Source organism: Danio rerio, chromosome 12 (genome assembly GCF_049306965.1).
Source record: "Danio rerio strain Tuebingen ecotype United States chromosome 12, GRCz12tu, whole genome shotgun sequence".
Lineage (NCBI taxonomy): Eukaryota > Metazoa > Chordata > Actinopteri > Cypriniformes > Danionidae > Danio > Danio rerio.
The window spans coordinates 36,785,001-36,804,360 of record NC_133187.1 but is presented as its reverse complement, the minus strand read 5'-3'; the positions used below and the strand labels follow the sequence as shown (position 1 = coordinate 36,804,360).

General features: G+C 38.6%; 2 protein-coding genes across 3 annotated transcripts in view; one reads left to right on the top strand and one right to left on the bottom strand.

Moving 5' to 3' along the window:
* Nucleotides 1-1,420: 1,420 nt before the first annotated feature.
* Nucleotides 1,421-2,672, bottom strand: tbcc (tubulin folding cofactor C). Its single transcript, NM_001256248.1, has one exon. It carries the CDS (start codon nt 2,618-2,620, stop codon nt 1,568-1,570), a length of 1,053 nt encoding a protein of 350 aa, NP_001243177.1. The 5' UTR covers nt 2,621-2,672; the 3' UTR covers nt 1,421-1,567.
* A 3,480-nt stretch (nt 2,673-6,152) lies between these two features.
* The window catches only part of bicral (BICRA like chromatin remodeling complex associated protein), a 14,378-nt gene continuing 1,170 nt past the window's right edge, over nt 6,153-19,360 (top strand). Inside the window, exons 1-11 of one of the 2 annotated variants that reach the window (XM_005156379.6) lie at nt 6,153-6,427; nt 8,848-8,893; nt 8,991-9,039; nt 9,119-9,184; nt 9,606-10,979; nt 11,068-11,128; nt 11,771-11,855; nt 13,861-14,006; nt 14,082-14,176; nt 14,272-14,374; nt 17,100-19,360. The exon at nt 17,100-19,360 is cut by the window's right edge and continues 1,170 nt beyond it. In XM_005156379.6, the coding sequence (XP_005156436.1) occupies nt 6,337-6,427; nt 8,848-8,893; nt 8,991-9,039; nt 9,119-9,184; nt 9,606-10,979; nt 11,068-11,128; nt 11,771-11,855; nt 13,861-14,006; nt 14,082-14,176; nt 14,272-14,374; nt 17,100-17,554 (2,571 nt within the window). In that variant the 5' untranslated portion in view covers nt 6,153-6,336 and the 3' untranslated portion in view covers nt 17,555-19,360. Of the gene's footprint in view, nt 6,697-8,847; nt 8,894-8,990; nt 9,040-9,118; nt 9,185-9,605; nt 10,980-11,067; nt 11,129-11,770; nt 11,856-13,860; nt 14,007-14,081; nt 14,177-14,271; nt 14,375-17,099 lie in introns of both variants that reach the window. The other variant, XM_682390.10, reaches the window with a different exon arrangement.

Genomic DNA, 19,360 nt, shown 5'->3' with positions numbered 1-19,360 from the left:
CCCAGTGATCCACAGGACACATATAATGTTGCTGACCACACTGTTTTTGTTAGCACTGACTTTTATTGTATATACAAAACATATTTTTTGTCCAAACAACAAATAATAATAATAATCATCAAAAAAGTTGAAAGTTCTGAAACAACACAAATGTGTGAAAACATTGAGATAATTTGTGGGTAAATTGGGATATAATCATACAATAATGGAAAGTTCATCAATGACAAAATTCACACCATTTACTCACGCTTAGATGATCCTAATTTTTTATGATTACGTTCTTTCTTGTGTTGATTGAAAAACAAGACATTCTCAAGAATGTTGGAAAATAGCAGCCCTTGACATCCATAGGAACAAACCATACAGACAGGGGCGGACTTAGTGATTTGGGGGCCCTAAGCGATTTCAGGTATGGGGCCCTAGCACTGATACTCAAAACATTCTTTCTCTATAGACATATTTTTCTCTGTAGATTAGCATTTTTATGCAAATAAACTGCATGTAAAAATGTATTTAAATAAATATATAATTTTAAAAGTATATAAAAATAATGTACATCTAAAGGAGCCTTTGTTTTCTTAATGTAAAATTAAATGCAATAAATTCACAATTAAAGTTCACAAACTATGTACATTTCATGAACCATTTTTGTGATTAGATGAATATAAACATAAAAAAAAATTTCATTCACAATCAATCAATTTAATCTTGTCACAATCTTTAATATATATATCAATAATTGCTGTTTGTAAATCGGGAGCCGCTACTGTCCACTGGGAAATGTTAGTTTTTTTTAACAGCCCCTTGATCTCTTAAAAAGCTCATCGTGCTCATCATCTGACAGGTGTTTTGGCCAGAAAGCAGAATCGCTGGCGGAGCTGTGTTTCATTGTTTGTCTTATGTCTAAATCTTTTTCCAAATGTTCTCAAAATTCTAACTCTTGCTCACTCTGCTTACCTCTACCTCAGCTCTACTCTGACCACTGGCAGTGTCTTGAACTGCTCACACCTCGTGCATGTGCAGTACGGAAGGAATGTTCCATTATCCATGGAAGCCCCTGGTTATGAAAAGAATAATGTTAAAATCTTAAGAGGTACGGACAGATTTTACAACATATGATTGAAAATTTACATAAGAGCTATATGATTATTATTATAGGCCTCTTGGCATTTGTCGGGGCACCCTAATGTTCTGGGGCCCTAAGCAGTTGCTTACCTTGCTTATTGGTTAAGTTCACCCTTGACTACAAAAGTCAATGGCTGCTGTTTTCTAACATTTTTCAAAATATCTTCTTTTGTGTTCAGCAGAGGAAAGAAACAAGTAGAGAATGAGTGAATAATGACAGATTTTCATTTTAGGTGAACTGTCCCTTTAAATGCATACTGACATGACCAGACAAGAAAACAACAAATAAACAAATGTGATCAAATCAGTATTTGGATTTATTATATTAATATACAGCCTCTGGTTAATTTATGATCATTGTAAATGAGGACCTCCTAAACATTCTTTGTTTACAGCATCTCAATATTAGTGCATTAACCCATCGCACGACAACACAATCCCATCATGACTGCTCAGCTGCCGTTCCCACAAAATCCCAACTACATATTCTCTCAGATTCAGGAATGACAGTCCAGTTGGGTGATGGTGTCCCAGCAGCGAGCCAATTAAAATCATCCACCTCTGTCCAGTTATTCCTATCAGGACTCAGTCCGGCTACTTTGAAATGATCAAGAATGCCTGGATAGGTCCATGTGAATGGGGCAAAGCTGACCCCTTGACAGTCCTCTATAATAGCCCGGCTGGTCACATGCAGATATACCCGAGTGGCAGTGGTGTTATGGGTGCGCAGCTGCTGACAAGGGAACACTAAAGTGCTGTCAGTGCACTGGTCCACAAACACAGAGCTGGACACCGGCCCACACATGATCTCACAGCTGCGGATGTTTTTGATGTGCAAGGTGCTCGGACAGCCATAAAGTCTGACTTTACAGTGGGTCAGGTGAGACAGCAAAACATCTCGCTGCTGGATCTCCTCAGCTTGCCTGACTAGGACTTGATTGTCAACATTGGAGAAGCCGCATTGATCTGCAGCATCCACCACTACAGTGCCAACTGAACCTGGCGCAGGCTTGTCTGCTGTTTGTTGCTGAATGGGTGTAGGCTGCTGCTGCTTACTCGTGTTTCTGGATCTAAAAGCGAACTTCTTTTTAGGCAGAATCTCCTCTCTTTTGTCAGTAATGGAGCTTTGGAGTTTCTGCAGGGATTCCTGTGCTTGTCGTATTTCATATTGGGTTAGAAACCTCACACTGTCATTGAGGAACTTCTGGAGCTGTTGAAACTTCACAGTTGCCTCCTCCAGTGTTTTTGCGGCTTTTTCGCGGTCGTTACAGCTGGATATCATCTCCTCGAGTTGTGTTTTCTCGGCGTTGAAAGTGGATGTAAAGAAGTCACTCTTTTCTTCCGTTACGGTCTGGCTTTGCTTGACGTCTCTCCGGCGCTCCGCCTCTTCCAGCCTCGCTTGATCTCTTCGCAAGACGCTTTCGGGAACTTTGACAGCTGTGTTTGTTTCTCCATCATCCTGCGCCACATTCATTTCAACTCCCAACGCAGCCATGATGATTCTCAAAGCGGGCGTGGTAAACGCACGCTGGTCATGTGATGATTCGTCTGAGTGTGCTTATCGATGATTGGATTAGGAATCAGTTCTGTTAGTAACGGAGACTCCTACTGGCGCTTTAAATACATCATTCATGGTTTTGCTTATTCGTTTAATAAATATATGTATTTGAGATGTACAGTTGAAGTCATAATTATTAGCCCCCCTTTGAATTTCTTTTTTAAATATTTCCCAAATGATGTTTAACGGAGCAAGGAAATTTCCACAGTATGTCTGATAATATTTTTTCTTCTGGAGAAAGACTTTTAGTTTTTATTTGTTTTATTTCGGCTAGAATAAAAGCAGATTTTAATTTTAAAAAATTTAAAGCCATTTTAAGGTCAATATTAGTCCCTTTAAGCTATATATTTTTTCGATAGTCTACAGAACAAACCATGGTTACACAATAACTTGCCTAATTACCCTAATCTGCCAAGCTATCCTAATTAACCTAGTTAAGCCTTTAAATGCCACTTAAAGCTGTATAGAAGTGTCTTGAAAAATATCTATTCAAATATTATTTACTGTAAAAATAAATCAGCTATTAGAAATGAGTTATTAAAACTATTATGTTTAGAAATGTGTTGATAAAATCTGCTCTCTAATAAACAGAAATTGGGCAAAAAATAAACAGGAGGGCTGATATTTCTAACTTCAACTGTATATTCGTAGTATATTCATATAAATACAAGCCTTTGTTATTAGAAAATAAAAATATTTTAAGATTAGTGCATATTTTTTTTACAGTGTCGTGTATGAATAGAACTGATGTTTAAAAATAAATAAATAAATAAATAAATAAATAAATAAATATATATATATATATATATATATATATATATATATATATATATATATATATATATATATATATATATATATATATATATATATATATATATATATATATATATATATATAACCCAAGCCAACATGGGGAGAACATGCAAGCTTCACACAGAAATGCCAACTAACCCAGCTGGGACTCAAACCAGCAACCTTCTTGCTTTGAGGCAACAGTGCTAACCACTGTGTCGCCTGGTTAGGATTTATTATTATTATTTCTATCTTGAAATCCATTACCAGTAAAATTCTGTATTTTTGGTATATGGTCATTGTGAGTATTATAAGGACATGAAAAAATACAATATAGCACAATTTTTATACATTTTTGTTGTCCATGTCACTGTCTTTTAATTAAGGCCCAATCCGAATTCTGTTTTTATACCCCTACCCCTTCCCCTTGGCCCTTACAACCGAGGGTTAAGGAAAAGGGCTTCAAAATTTACCCCTAAGAATTGGGACAGCACTACTAGTGCACCTGCACACGTCATCATATGTCATCGCAATCTCATGCTTCATAAGAGATCAGACAATTGCGACTGCTATGGTTATTACAGTTGCGTTATTTTTTGGTATTTATCTTCAGGAAATCACTGAAGGCATATTTTATGTTATCATAACGATCTAATATGGCAATAAGATCGTAACTAGTGGCCATATTCATTTATGTAAACAAACAAAAACAACATTATCATTATAGCAGACACTGTAAACAGCTCATTCCCAGCCACTAGACATTTCTGACCGGGTATTCCAGTGTCATCAAGTCTCAGAATATTGTGGGACTGCTGTACAGGATGATTAGGGATTAAAGATAGCAAAATTTTGTGTTTTTTTTTTTAAGCATGACGGTAAAACATGAACGCGGTTATGAATGTATTAAAACACGTCTTTGTTTGTTGTAAAAAATTGTTATGACAAAAAAATAGTAATTTGCGTATCTCGCTACTTCTGGGTTCAGCTATACTGCCGTTGTGGCTGGTGTATTCTGGGAAATTTTCTTACCTTGGTTTCGAGTGTGGTCCTGTAAAATCTTCAAAGGGCTATTCACTCCTTCCCCTTAGCCCTACGCCTTCAAGCCAAAGAGAATTGGGACACCCCTACCCTTTAGCGTGCACACGCAAAACGAGGGGTAGGGGTAAGGGGAAGGGCTAAAGAGTAGAATTGGGATTGGGCCTAAGTGCTATAGTTTAGGTACTGATCAAATTAGTTTTTGTATTTTAAATTAGTCTTTAGTCACTTAAAGGGCAACTATGATGAAAATCATCTTTTATATGCTGTTTGAACACAACCGTGTAAAGGTATAGTGTCCACAGTCATATTGGAGGGATATAAAGCCTCCTTTTTTAATATTTCCTGATGTTAAAATAGGATCCAAATCCCTCCCATTTTGAGGCCCACGTGGGACTGCTGCGGTTTCCTCACCCACGAATTGACAGCTGTGTATCCATGACGGCCTACCCCCCGCTCTTCAGTGTTCAGTTTGCAATCATCTCCACCCCCTCCCCCCACCCTTCAGTGTAACGAGCACATAACACCCCCCCCCCCCCCTCCCTCCCTGCTCTTTACCTGGGGGCCCCATGAATAATCCTTTCAGGGGGGTCCACACATTTTCCACTGCGTGTATTACAAGTCTCCGAAGCAATGCGTAAGATCAAATAAACAAGACTGGACGTGCGCAAAGCAACCTAGGTTAAAAGATCTGTTCAGCTCTCTGTGATCATCAATCATCATCAAATGTGATCAAGAATGAGTTTTACAAAAGTTTAAAAGTTTTTAAAACAGTGCATGTTTGTAATGAATTGCAGTGGTTTTACCATCTTTACTTTATCACCACAGCCGAGTGTCAGTACAATTATAAAAGAAGATGCTTCAATCCCGGTTTGTGGACATTAAATCAGGTTTATTTTGTACATTAATATAACAGAAATCCATACAGCAGTGGATATAAAAGCAGTATCCTGTCACATTTGCCATGCAAAAACTACAAATTAAACGCACTGTGTGTGTGTGTGTGTGTGTGTGTGTGTGTGTGTGTGTGTGTGTGTGTGTGTGTGTGTRTATGTGTGTGTGTGCGCGCGCGTGAACTTTATAACAACATTGTGAATATGTGTGAATCATCGTTGCAACGCCACGACAAATACATCAAATAATCATTGGGAAAGTTTTTATTGTAGTATTTCGCACGTTATGCGAGATCTGCTTCCTGGGAGCCAGGGAGAGCATTAAAAGCACAGGAAATAAAAACAGCAGAAAATCCAATTTTCTGAAAGATATAATAAATAGTCTAATGTCTGTTTTAGGCTGAAACTTTACAGATACATTCTGGAGAAACAAAAAACTTGTCTTAAATCTGGAAACAGGGGTAAAATAACTTGCTTTTAAATTAACCTTTCAATTTGCTATTCATTTGAATTAGTTTTGAAATGTTATGGTTGCCAGTAAGCACATTTAGTTTTTGTTTTTATTATTTTTTAATTTGCATATTATACTTTTACATTTTATTTTTTGTTCATCAAAACATCTACAGGATGCAGTAAAGTGTTGTTTGTTATTTCTGCCCCTGGTTCACACTTGAGACTGATGTGTGATCTCGGGACACATAAAGGTGTGGTCGATGAGGATTCTCCGCCCCCTGTCGATTGTCACACACACAATTTTTATTCAGTTATTCATGTCAGGCATTAGGGGTGATTAATGAAAACAGCAGCTTTAACTTGTGAATTTGGCAAAAGTGACAGTGGAAGCCGCCTCAATAACAAACAAAGAGTTTAGGAATACCCTATTCTTTGAAGTAAAGAGCCCTATGCTGTGTAGTGCACTATGTAGTGATGCTGCCTTCTGCTGGAGCCGCACTGCTCCACCGGCCCGTGCAGAGATGGCGAGGAAACCCCGTGGACACGGCACTGCTTTTTCATGACGGTGAGTTTCCCCTTTGAGTGTATTATAATTTTGTGATAAAATTTTCAAGGAAAAAACACACACAACCTCCTTCCTCCCCTTCCTTCGGGGAGGGAAGAGCAAGCGTGGAGAGAGAAAAATCTATCTGAGACTGAGCAGCAAGGACAGTGAGGGAAAAATATATGAGTGGGAGAGGGAGAAAGAAGAAGAAGGAGGAGGAGGAGGAGGAGGGGGAGCAAATTAAAAGTTGCCAAATGGAGATATTGGGTTTCAAGAGGAGTGAGACAGGAGTAAGGGTTTGCCTCTTTTTCAAGTCGTCTTTGTGTGATGCAAATTCAAATAAATATTTATGCTTCGCCAACGATTTGTTCTGCGTTCGGTTTTTGCTCGACGATTTCAGCCGTTTCTTAATAGGTGGGGGGAACAACGTCCACACACCGCCCAGAAGGCCATCAACAACTCGGAGTGTGAAGAATGCTTGAGGCTCGTCTGATAATGATGATGATCCGCCTTTACCCCTTCAAAAAAACCTAAAGACAAACCTAAAGTATCAAGCGAGCCGTCCGTCCGGAGCCGAAAACTCGTTTCCTCCGTGCCACGCTCCTCTCGACTGTCACAGCTGCGCAAATAATTACGCTTGTAGACGACAATTTTCGAGCCGAGCGATAAAGCAAGCTTCTCCAGCCTCCGTCTATTTATGGACAAAGTCCCTGTGTGTTTCTAGCTGTTACTTTCAGCGAGATTAAGGCGGGTTTTGTGCGTCCTGCCCTTGCGCCATGGAGAGCCTGTTTAGTCCTTCCTGCCACACTGTATGACAAGCGAATCAGTAAAAATGCGTCGCCTTGCTTCGACAGGGTTTTAACATTACTCTGTATTTTGAGGGGTTGCTGGTTTTCTACGTGTCTCTTTCCGCCCCTTTGACTTAACAAAGAGGATAGATAATTTTTTTTTCTGGTGTAAGAGAGGAAGAAAAAATGATTCATCTCCTCCCTCATTTGGCTTGCTAACGTTATATGTTGACCACAGCCGAATGCGTGTTATATCTAAGATCTTCTGTTCATTGTTTGGTTAATAAAACCCCGCGTTTGCATGTAAAATGGCATTTTTAATGATATTTTAAAGTTGTTTATTAAGGAGGCGTAAAAAAGGCCCAATAACCTGTCACGTTTTTTTTTCTTTCATTAAAAGGAAACCGCGAAGTTAAACCTGATGGATGTTACAGTTTATCTGTAAATACAACGTATATGATATTCTAATATTATATGTAACGTATATATTGCTTTATGTTGTATCCCTTTACATCTTTAGATAGATCTTTTTTTCAGCTGATCGAGCAGTATTTATTTGACTCTGACATGTTACGCGTTTTTCTCGTGTATGTGCTGCGTAATAATGAAATAACGTTACATTTTAAAATGCGCAATTTTTGTATTTCTGCATATTCTTTAACCCCTTTTAACGCCACACGTCGTTTGTTTTAACACAAAAGCGAAAATGACTGTCAACCAAACGCTATTTAAACATGAAGTCCCTTTGGGGAAAACACACAACCCATTTCTTTCCCTCACTTGGCTTAGTCGAAATGTTATAAAACATTAACAGCTTGTCAAGAGAACAGTCAAACTGGCCAAACATGTTCACCCATCCCCCCACGAGGAGTCCACCTTGTCACATTTCCACACAAGTTGTTCATATTTCTATTGTAAAAAATATTAATTGAAATTACAGTCGAGTTACATTTCAACACTGCACAAGATCTCTGCGTCACAACGCCCTTTGTCTGTCGACTGTAGCGAGCAGTGGCGCAGTTTCAATCACCAGCCGCCATTTTAAAGTCTCTATAGGCTACGGACAGTATCTGCAGCCAAGCGTGGAGACGCTCTTTGTCACACAAATTAATTCTGCATTCTTAAACATACACATCATATTCGTCTATTCAGTGCATCTTACAGTACAGTTTAAATGTACTTAAGCACTAAAAATAAGTTTACTGATTGATTGGAATTAGTGTTTAATGTAAAGCCCTTTTATGACTTATTTTTGTTTTTGTGCGTGTATTATTCTTCAATGAGAATAATACAATAAAGGCGTAGACTGCCACATTATACACAATAGATTCAAATATTTTGATATTTTGTTTCAGTTTGTGCATCCCTGGCATAGAAATGACCCTGGCACAAAGGCCTGTGACAGCAGAGAAGAGATAGTCTATGAATATAATACTTTTTGTAATTTAATATTATGCAAGAGCTCTCCTTACAATCCCTGAGAAAGTTCATTAACACACTGTCTTATATTGTTGATTATAATTGTATTTTGTATAGAGTTCAATGCACGCTACATTAATTGGATGCTTCAGGAGTATTTAGTAACCAATGTTTATTAACTAGGGCATTTTTGTCCATTTTAAAATCTTAAAATCTGTTATTACTATGTCACAGGTGTCATGGATGATGAAGACGACCGCCGTCTTCTGGATTTTATAGGGTAACAACTTTGATGGTTCTTTGAAAAAGCTACACTCCATGTAGTTTCACCAAACAAACGTGTTTAATGAATTGTTTTTTTTTGTTTTTTTTTACAGAGATGTGCAAGCATTAAATGAATATCTTCATGGTTCAAATAGTAAATCAGTAAGTATGCTTACACACTACATTTGAGTGCTATAAAGTATTCAAAGGTCATTGATAACTTTCTTTGACATTCGAGCAGATTGGAGAAGATGATGTGACAAATGCAACTTTTGGTTCGGCCAGCTCATTCTTCACCAGTGACACTGTGAGTATAACCCATACTCCTCTATAATATGTCAGTTAACATATCATATATTATGAACATTTAAATTAAAACCTTCAACAAAATTTGACATCAAACTATATTTTGTCTGCTCAAACTAAAAAGTGCATATTTCACTTTGATATAGCAAATGCCTTTGCAAGCCCAGTCAATTCCTTTTTTTTCATTTGATAGCTTGGCGGTCAACATATTCATACTTGAACTTTTGATATTTGTCCTGGCTTTAATTTTTCTCCAAGTGTTACCGGTCTACATGCATGCATGTGTTGATAACATGAACTGATTTAATTTTAATTTTCATATACTCTATTGTACATAAAAAACTTTAACTGAGCTTAAATGTTTGAATGGTAATCACCATTCATTAAAATATGAGTGAGTCTAGATTTGGTTTAATTTTCAGGGTGGCTCCAGTGAAGGACTCAAAGATGGCCACAATCATTTGGGAGAGTTTGGGGAGGCTGGTGATGCTGAGCTTCAGCTCTCAAGCAGTCTTCCGTTCATCGAGGATGATCTGGACAGTGAAACTTCAGCAGATGGAGTCGATCTCGGTGGCGAGGACCAACCCTTCGACATCCTCCAGAAGTCATTGCTGGAAGCAGATATCACAGAGCAGACATTGGCTCAAGAAGCCCTTCTGGACTCACAGCCATCTCTCATTCCCACAGCTACCGCCTTCCCTCAGCAGCTGGTCTCTGGAGGGTTTGCAGGGGTTGCGGGTCCTGGTGTGGTGGCACCATTGGCACAACCTCAGGCTTTTATCCAACAGGTTCCTCAACTACCCTTGCCAAATGGCCCTGCTGGACACATCCAGGTAGTGGGATCCTTCAATGGCAGTGCCTCCTCTATGATGACTATCAACAGTTTGGAACAGCCTCAGATCTTGTTGAGGCAGAGTGGAAACAACAGCGGGCAGGGTACTATGTTTGCTCCTTCCACACCTAATCAGGTGTCAATGTCCTTCAATAAAGGGACGATACCAGTTCAGAATATTATCATCCAGAGAGGCCCTACGCAACAGACATTGGTCAGACCCATTCAGCCAAAACCCTTACAGACAGGGGGACAAACTGTATACAATATCAGCAACATAGGGATTCAACCTAGCACTACCACTGCTGGGAATTTAGTCAGTAGTGCGTATACAGCTACTGGCTCTCCTCAGCCTGCTCAGCAGGTGAAAGTGGTCAATCCAGCCAGCAGCATTGTGATGCATTCTCCTTTAGGGCAACAAGCGCAAACACAGTCCCAGTCTAATCTGCCTCAGGGGCAGTTTTTACTCCCCAGTTCAATTTCCCTCACCCCTGGTACGACAGTCCATGGCTTCCAGGCTGTGAATGGCCAGGTCTTACAAGGAAACACTCAAGTGGGCGACCCGTCGTCAATGAGCACTACTACATACTCCATCCTCACCAATCAGAACACAACAGTACAGCTTATTGCTGGGCAGAACTTCTCAGCTGGAGGCCAGTTGATAGTCAATCAAGGTTTGGTCAGTGGCGGTCAAATAGGCCAAGCTTCACCGACTCCTGTTGTGCAGGTGTCTCAAAGGCCTGCTGCTGCTGCCAAAGTTTGGACTTCCAGCGCTTCGCCTAGCCCAACGCCTGTACAGGCAACACAGACTTCAAGCCACCTCACTATGATCAGTTCAGGTGTGCAAGGACCACAGGTTTGTCAACAGTTATCTGTGAACCCAGGACAACATCTTCTTATGCCCGTAGGGCAGAATGCTTCAGCTACTTCTGGGTTTCAGGAGTTTCAAGTCTCTTTAAACCAGGTGAATAAATTGGTTTATTTTATTGCTACTTGTTTGCTTCTGAATAGTTGTTGTTTAGTCTTCTCTAAATTTTATTTCAATTTCTAAGGACACCACGGCAGCAACACAAAGAGGGCAGACACAATTAGTAAATCTCCTTGGTACCAAAGGTAAGACTCTTTTTGAAATATTAAGCTTCCATTAGTAATTATAAGGCCCTGTTTTCACTACATATTAAGGTGTTTTCAGTTATCCAGGATCAGACGCATTAACATGCCTCTATCTTTTGTAACCACTTGTGTTCAGACCCTTTTTCTTATATTTGGTCATGCTCTACAGCAGGTGTGACCAACCCTGTTCCTGGAGATCGACCTTCCTGCAGATTTCAGTTGCAACCCATATCAAACACACCTGCCTGTAATTATCAAGAGCTGTTCAGGTCCTAATTAATTGGTTCAGGTGTGTTTGATCAGGGTTGGAACTGAACTTAGCAGGAAAGTCGATCTCCAGGAACAGGGTTGAGCACCACTGCTCTACATCATGTCATTCATCTTATGAGCTAGCAGAAAAAACATGAATAAAAATAAAGTGGACAATTCAATAACTATGATTTCAGTCATAATATGTATGTTTTGGTACATCGCAGTGAAGTATAAATTTCGTGTTTTGTTGCAAAACAATCATAAACTTATAAACACTATTGGGCTCTTTGCACTGTATATTTAATATTACTGCTTATGTGCATCTAAATGTACTCTTTTGGATCTAAAATGTTTTTTTTTCCATCTTTATTTATTTATTTTGAATCGTAGTTCTGAAACCGCTCACTCCTGCCAGTCAGGAATTGCCTCTCACACCGAAGCGACCTGCAACTCAGCAACTTACGAGAGGAGAATTGTGAGTAACCTGATTGTACTTTATGATGCATCAATGAAGTGTGTGATTTTTCACTCATCATCAGTAAATAAAATATCAAAAACAATGAGCATGATAAACGTATTACTTACAGTAAGTAATGTGTGTTTAATATAGTAAATTTGTTGTGCATGGCCATACACCCAAAACGCTTCACATTCATGGTAGAAGGTCTCTCCACACTACCACCAGCATAACATCCACTTGGATGATGCAACGGCAGCCACAAGTCAACAGTGCCAATGCACTCACGACACACCTGCTATAGGGGGAGTGGAGAGACAGTGATAGAGCCAATTCGGTGGATGGGGATGATTGTGTGGCCATGATCGGTAAGGGCCAGTAGAATGAATTTGGCCTGGACACCAGGGTTACACCCCTAATCTTTACAAGAAGTACCATGGGATTTTTAATAACCACAGAAAGTCAGGACCTCAGTTTAACGTGTCATCTGAAAGATCACTGATAGTATAGTGTCCCCTTCACTATACTGGGGCATTAGGACTCATACAGACTGCAGGTTGAGCACCCTTGCTGGCCTCGCTAATGCCACTTGCAACAACAACCTAGTTTTCCCATTTGGTCTCCCATCCAGGTACTAACCAGGTTCAACCCTTCTTAGCATCAGTAAGTAACCAGTCTTGGGCTGCAGGGTGAGCAGTGGCCAATACACTGAAAACTATCAGAAAACGTTTACTGAAATAACCTGTTTTACCAGTTCATATGCAAACAAGTAACCAGTCAACATAAATAAACTATGGCTTTATCAAAAGATCTAGATATTTCCTGGTGATGTCAAACTGTAAGCATTCACTTAACATCCAGTTAAGAGTATTCCATTAGCTGTGATGTTATATACAGCATTAAAATACTAAAGTATTCAAAATGTCCACAGGAAACCTGACTATATTTATTTCCTTGTCTTCTCACTGTGGTTGGATGCTGTTAAATCTGCTGTGATGCTTTTCTGTCATTGTTACACATACATGCCAAAAAACATGAATGATACTTCTTGTTTTACATACATACACAGTTGAATGCACAGCTCTTAGAGTATACTCCAATTGATAGTGTGTATGAACACAAATGCTAAATATATGTGCACTAGAAATATATATCCTATTCACGTATCTGCACTTTGACTCTTAAAATAACAACTGTCTTTTTACCTGTAATATTTAATAATAATAATAGTAATCAGGGTTCAACGCTAAGGATTTTTTCTACTGGTATGATCGGGCCAGGGGTTCAGATTTTTACTTGCCCTGCCAAAATTTTCACTGGCCCCACCAAAAAAAAGGGAATTTAATAGCTATTTTTAGCCACATATTTTAGATAAAGTGTCAAAAATAAAGTCTGTAAATCTAGAATTTCAATACTTTAAAAAAATGTAAATAAAAGTGTTATGCAAGCAAAAAGAGCAGTATGGAAAATGAGCAGGTATTTTATTGCGGTTTGAAATTATTTAACAAAAGGTGGCTGGCTTGTCAAATTGACGGAAAACTGCAAAACATCACTTCATTTTTATTTTGTCGTGTTGTTCCCACGTAAATGTCTACTTCCAAGTTGTTAGAAACAGACATTTTCTTTTAGCCTTATAATTTGATATTGCCGCCATGTTGCCGTTTCTTTGCTGTACTGATTGTTACCAGGTTATGGAAAAAAATAGCATGCTCAATTAGATAAGAGGAACTGGAAAGCAATATAGTGTTTACGACATCACAGAAAAAGTAGTGTTTAAAGACTTAAAAGCACAAACTGAAAATGCACGCAATTGACAAATAGTCAGACAAATTAAATGTAAGTGACAAGGCAGCACTATCCCAATTGGGCCAGTAATGATCCGGTCTACTGTCCCAAGTGTCTCTCACGCTGGCCCTGGGCCACCGGGCAGTCCTTATTGTTGAGCCCTGGTAATAATAATGTCTTGTTGGCATAGATGCATCCACGCAAATGTACTTAACGATTGTAACTTTTTTTTTTACAGGGTCCTCCAGCAGTTAAGACAGGATCACAGTAGGGTTTTGTCTTCAGATAGGACACCCTTCTCTTCATTAAATGATGTCATTGACAGATTACTGCCCTATCATGTTTTCCAAGGCTCACCACCACAAGATGAAGACTTCGCCAAAGGTGCATTTTCAGCATGGCCTTAACATTATTCATCTTTAAATAGTTACTGAATAAATAAGCTATTGGTTTTTACAGTGGATGAGGAGTTTGAGGCAGTTGCGACACAAGTGTTAAGCAGAACTCAGGCCATGGTGAACAAATACAGGCGCCTACTCATGGTGGAGGCAGAGGTATTTTCACAACAGATCGAGCAAAACATGTTATAGGTCATTTCTAAAGTGTCTTTTGCATTATTCAAACCGTTCACTGGTTAATGCTCTTTCAGAGGTCCAGCCCTTCATCAGAAATGGTGATGATTGACAGGACTTTTAACCAAGAGGAAAGGGGCAACTTGACTCAAGACAAAAGGATGGTGCTAGTGGATCCAGGTAAGGGATGTTTGGATTATTTCATTAAAAGTAAAGTAAAAAGGACCAGAAACAGGGTTTTTATGCTTTTAAAAAGAACAAAATCTACAGACATATTAATTCAAGGCCTGGAAAGTACTTAAAAGGCCCCTATTATACATTATAAATGGTCATATTTTGGTTTTGGGGGTCTCCAACAACAGGCTGATATGCATGCAAGGCTGATATGCATGCAAAACACTTTCAATGTCTTACAATATGCATTTATTTTTACCTAATTATCCCAACGACTTCAATATGATGTGTTCAGCGATTCATTTGTTCCCAAATCCCTCCTTTGCTTGAGACTAATCTGAGCTGATTGGTTGACTGCATTCAGTGCGAGACAAAGAGAAACACCCAGCACGCTTATGAAGTATTCAAAGCACACAGTACATGTGTGAGGCCATTGCAGCAATGCAATAAAGCAATGCAGTTATACACCTGGGGCTTCATGTACGAAGACTTGCGTGGAAATCATACTAAAACATTGCGTACGCACAAAGCTGTAAATGCCGAATCTCACGCATATTCTTTTGTACATCCGAATGAACATGAAACTGAGCGCAACATGCACGAGCACAAAACCCCTCCCTGCCTCCTCCCCCGTATGAATATGCTAATGACTCTACTTTGGCAAAACCCAACGAAAAAGCAATGGCAAAATCAAGCAAGAAGAGAAACTTTGAACAGAATGTGAATTGGAGGTGCTGCTTTCGGAGGTAGACCGGAGAAAAGCGGTGGTATTTGCAAGTTTGTTCTCCGGAGTTAACAACAAAAGATAGAGTGGGAGAGTTTAGCTGATGCGGTTAAAATAGTTGGGTCTGAACATCGCACTGAGTGAATTAAAAAAGAAATAGTGTGTTTATAGGTGTAAAATGTTGCAGTACTCTTAACAGTCTCAGTGGCGCAGCTCGTAAGACGCATGTCAACATGTTTTGACACGTTCGAGCATGAACTCTGTTTGAATCCAGCGTCTGATAAACTCTTTCTTCTATTTTCCCCCGCTACATATCAGATTTTGCCAACTATTTATCACGAGAAAGACAAGTAGGAATCATTAATAAGTTTGTGCATCATATTTTATTTGCACATTTATTGAATGGAAATGTTTCTGATTCACGCATGAAAATTCATCTTCAGATAGTGTCTTTATAGCAATGTGCGTGCAGTAGATAGCTCCCATTACATTGGGAAAACAGGCGACCACTGCAAATTGTGCTTTAATGTTTGGCTGCTCAACTGTATGGTATGGAAACCTTATATACCTGCTAGATGAACCCGTCTCATACAGCTGGCTCAGACACTTTGTAGAGAGGAATTTTGAAATAGTCCATAAAGATTTAACCTGAGAGATACATTACAAGCACTGATCTATAATCGATACGCGATTACAAGCCACGCGGAGTGATTACAAGTTACAACACACAATTAAATAGATATTTTGGAAACTACAGAAAACCATTTTAATCACACTTCACATTGTGTAGGAAGGAGAAAAACTTACAGGATCTGGAGGAAGAACTGGTCCATACAAACGGTGTAACAGTTACTGACAAAGTCCCATACATTAGTAGTCTTTGCTGATCTTTCCTTAAATAACAAATGGCCAGTGAATCTTGCGCTGCAGGGTAGGTTATTGTATCAATCATCAGGAACAAACACAGCACTAGGTTGGCTATACTGTGGTGTTGTTATGAAAATTAACTTTAACTCTTTATTCCCCGCAGCCACATGTCTGGCCATCTCTCAGTGATAGTAATCTTTGTGTCATGATCAATCCCATGATCCCTCGCTCTCCGCTAGTGTCTGAAAGGAAAGGCACATTCACGTTTTATTGGATGCGGCAGTTCATATTTAGTATTGTTTTGTGTCGACGTCGATACGAACAGCCAAAAGATCCAGACGAACAATGAATCATTTGAAAGACTCTGAGTCAAATCTTTTATTAAAAATCTATATTTTTAAACAAGGTGCATTTTCAGATTTAATCCTCAGATGGATGTTTTCATTCACTTACAGCTGTGTTCCATACTGCATGGAAGGTATTTTCAAAAACCCATAATAGGGGCTCTTTAAAAACAAACACGGGTCCTTGAATGTGCTTGAAATGAAAGTTTATGGTGTTATTTCAACAATTGTACTGTGCTTCTTTCAAAAACTAAACAAACACCTAAGAAAGTCTTCATTTTAAAATGTTGAATTTAAATCTTATACAAGAACTATGACAAATAATGCATTTGATCAATATTTCAGAAACCGCATTTGAATATTACCAGTATTGAATTCAACTAATTGAATAAATTTTTTTAAAACATGACTAAAAATCACCCACTCAAAACAAAAATGATCATTTCTATGACATTTTAATGTAAATATTAAATGTAGGTGAAATGTCAAGTACAGGAAGGACTTTCATGGCACTATAAATGGGGGGAGGGGATGTGAATTACAAAGGTTTGTGATTCAAAAAGTACTTGAAAGTCCTCGAATTTGTTGTCCCTGAAAGAGTGGGAACTGTAAGAAAGTGTAGAATCATGTTATGAGTTACTAATATCTCATAACATGAAACTAATAGCTATAGGTCCAAACAAACTGAGAATTTTCATGTTGTATCTCTCAAATGCACACTGGAGAGTTTGCCACTATGATGTTGTGTGCTTGATTGCCTGTATATTTGTAACATTTCGACACATCGTTCTCTCAGATAGCTTCCTGGAAGAATTCTGCTGCGGCCCTAAACGGAAGATCCCAAGTCCTGAAGTCTTGACCCCAGCCTCGCATGAGGACAAGCCAAGCAAAATGGAAACCTCCCCAAGTCATTCCATAAGTCACACTGGAAGAGATGGGCAGAGTATGAACAGCCACACAGAAACCACTTATAGGACAGAATCTCAACAGCAAGAAATGGAAGAACACAGAAGAACTCCAATAAAATGCATCCTGGACCTTAAAAAAAAGACCTCCAACAGCGTATTCGGCAGCAAAAGTCAACACGCCCAGTACCCTACATCTCCCAACCAATCACAGCAAAGCTCTGCTCAAGGCTACCCTTCAAACCCGGGTCACGAACAGAAGCTTTCCTCAGATCCCGGTCACGTCTCATTGGCTGATTCAGACTCAGTGCTGGAGGCGGCCGTCAACAGCATCTTAGAATGTTAGACTGTGCCATATTTATGTTGGTTCCATGTTCTCATTTCATGCCACGTGTGTGAGCTGATCAGACGTATGTTGGCATTATCGCGGTTTAAAATGCACACTATGGCTGCGTCGAGGGTAAAACCGATAGTGATACTCTAATACTGTGCCTGTTGAACTAGAGAAGTTTACATGAGAAAGCCTTTTTGACAGTGCTTCACAGGATACACTTGCAATCACACAGTGATATATGCACACACATACACACAATCAAGCAGTTAGTGTGAGTTTCTTGGAATGTCGAAAGTAGACATTCGATAGTTGTAGCTTATCAGACAATATCAAGACACTTTGTTCATCATTAGTCAATCCGCACTTAAGGTTGTAACACTTATGTTGTATCATTGCAGTAGACCAAGTGAGGCACACAAACACACCTGCGCGTTTAATTGTTTGAGCATAGATTATGCTCGTTTTATTTGGTTTACTTTTGATTTGCAATTAGTTTTGTACCTTACAGGTATGTTACCTCTCCACAGAGACAAGACGCACTTGTGTGGGTTTTGTGCAAGGGGAAAGTTAAGTCCTCAGATTGAGGGTACAATGTTACATTGTTTGTCTTTTTTTCTTTGATTTAATTCATTTATATAAATGATGCATTATAATTTTTTGCTGGAGAAATTACGTGCTGTTGTGCACCTTAAGTTAGTGTCACATGAGTGAGAGTCACATTTCAACTAAGAATCGAGAGAAAGGAAAAGAAGAGAGAAAGACACCTAGTTTTAGGATCCCAGCAAACAATTGTGTTTAAAAGGCATCTAATAGACATCTATTAGCCTTGTTTTAGCCTAAACGACTATGTTTAGACGCCTATTACACATCTATTAGCCTTGTTTTAAGCAAAACTACTATGTTTAGACATCTATTAGCCTTGTTTTAGCCAAAACGACTATTTTTAGATGTCTATTATTAGACATCTATTAGCCTTGTTTTAGCCCAGATGACTATGTTTAGATGTTTATTAGACATCTATTAGTCTTGTTTTAGCCAAGACAACTATGTTTAGACGTCTATTAGACATCTAGTAGCCTTGTTTTAGCCAAGACAGCTATGTTTAGACGTCTATTAGACATCTAGTAGCCTTGTTTTAGCCAAGACAGCTATGTTTAGACGTCTATTAGACATCTAGTAGCCTTGTTTTAGCCTAAATGACTATGTTTAGATGTTTATTAGACTTCTATTAGCCTTGTTTTAGCCCAGACGACTATGTTTAGACGTCTATTAGATATCTATTAGCCTTGTTTTAGCAAAGACAACTATGTTTAGACATCTATTAGCCTGTTTTAGCCAAGATGGCTATGTTTAGAAGTCTATTAGACATCTAGTAGCCTTGTTTTAGCCTAAACGACTATGTTTAGCTGTCTAGTAGACATTTAGTAGCCTTGTTTTAGCCCAGACGACTGTTTAGACATCTATTAGCCTGTTTAAGCCTAAACGACTATGTTCAGATGTCTATTAGACATCTATTAGCCTTGTTTTTGCCAAGATGGCTGTTTAGATGTCTGTAAGACATCTTTTAAAAACAAAAAATGTTTCCTGGGATTAGTACCTTTTGACAATGCAGTATTTTTTATGACAATTAAGCCTATTTCAATCAAATTTTCATTATCAAATTTCTGTTGCTTATGCATTGAACCATCATAATCTTGATATCAAATCTTGTTTTAATAGTTTTTTATTTAATTTAGCATGCATCACAAAAAAACAATTACTAGCTTTACTTTAATTTATTTAAATTTTTACATCATCATATATATTGTAGTTTTTAAT

Coding starts and splice junctions, on each gene's coding strand:
- tbcc (NM_001256248.1), bottom strand. CDS start 2,620: ATGGCTGCGTTGGGAGTTGAAATGAATGTGGCGCAGGATGATGGAGAA.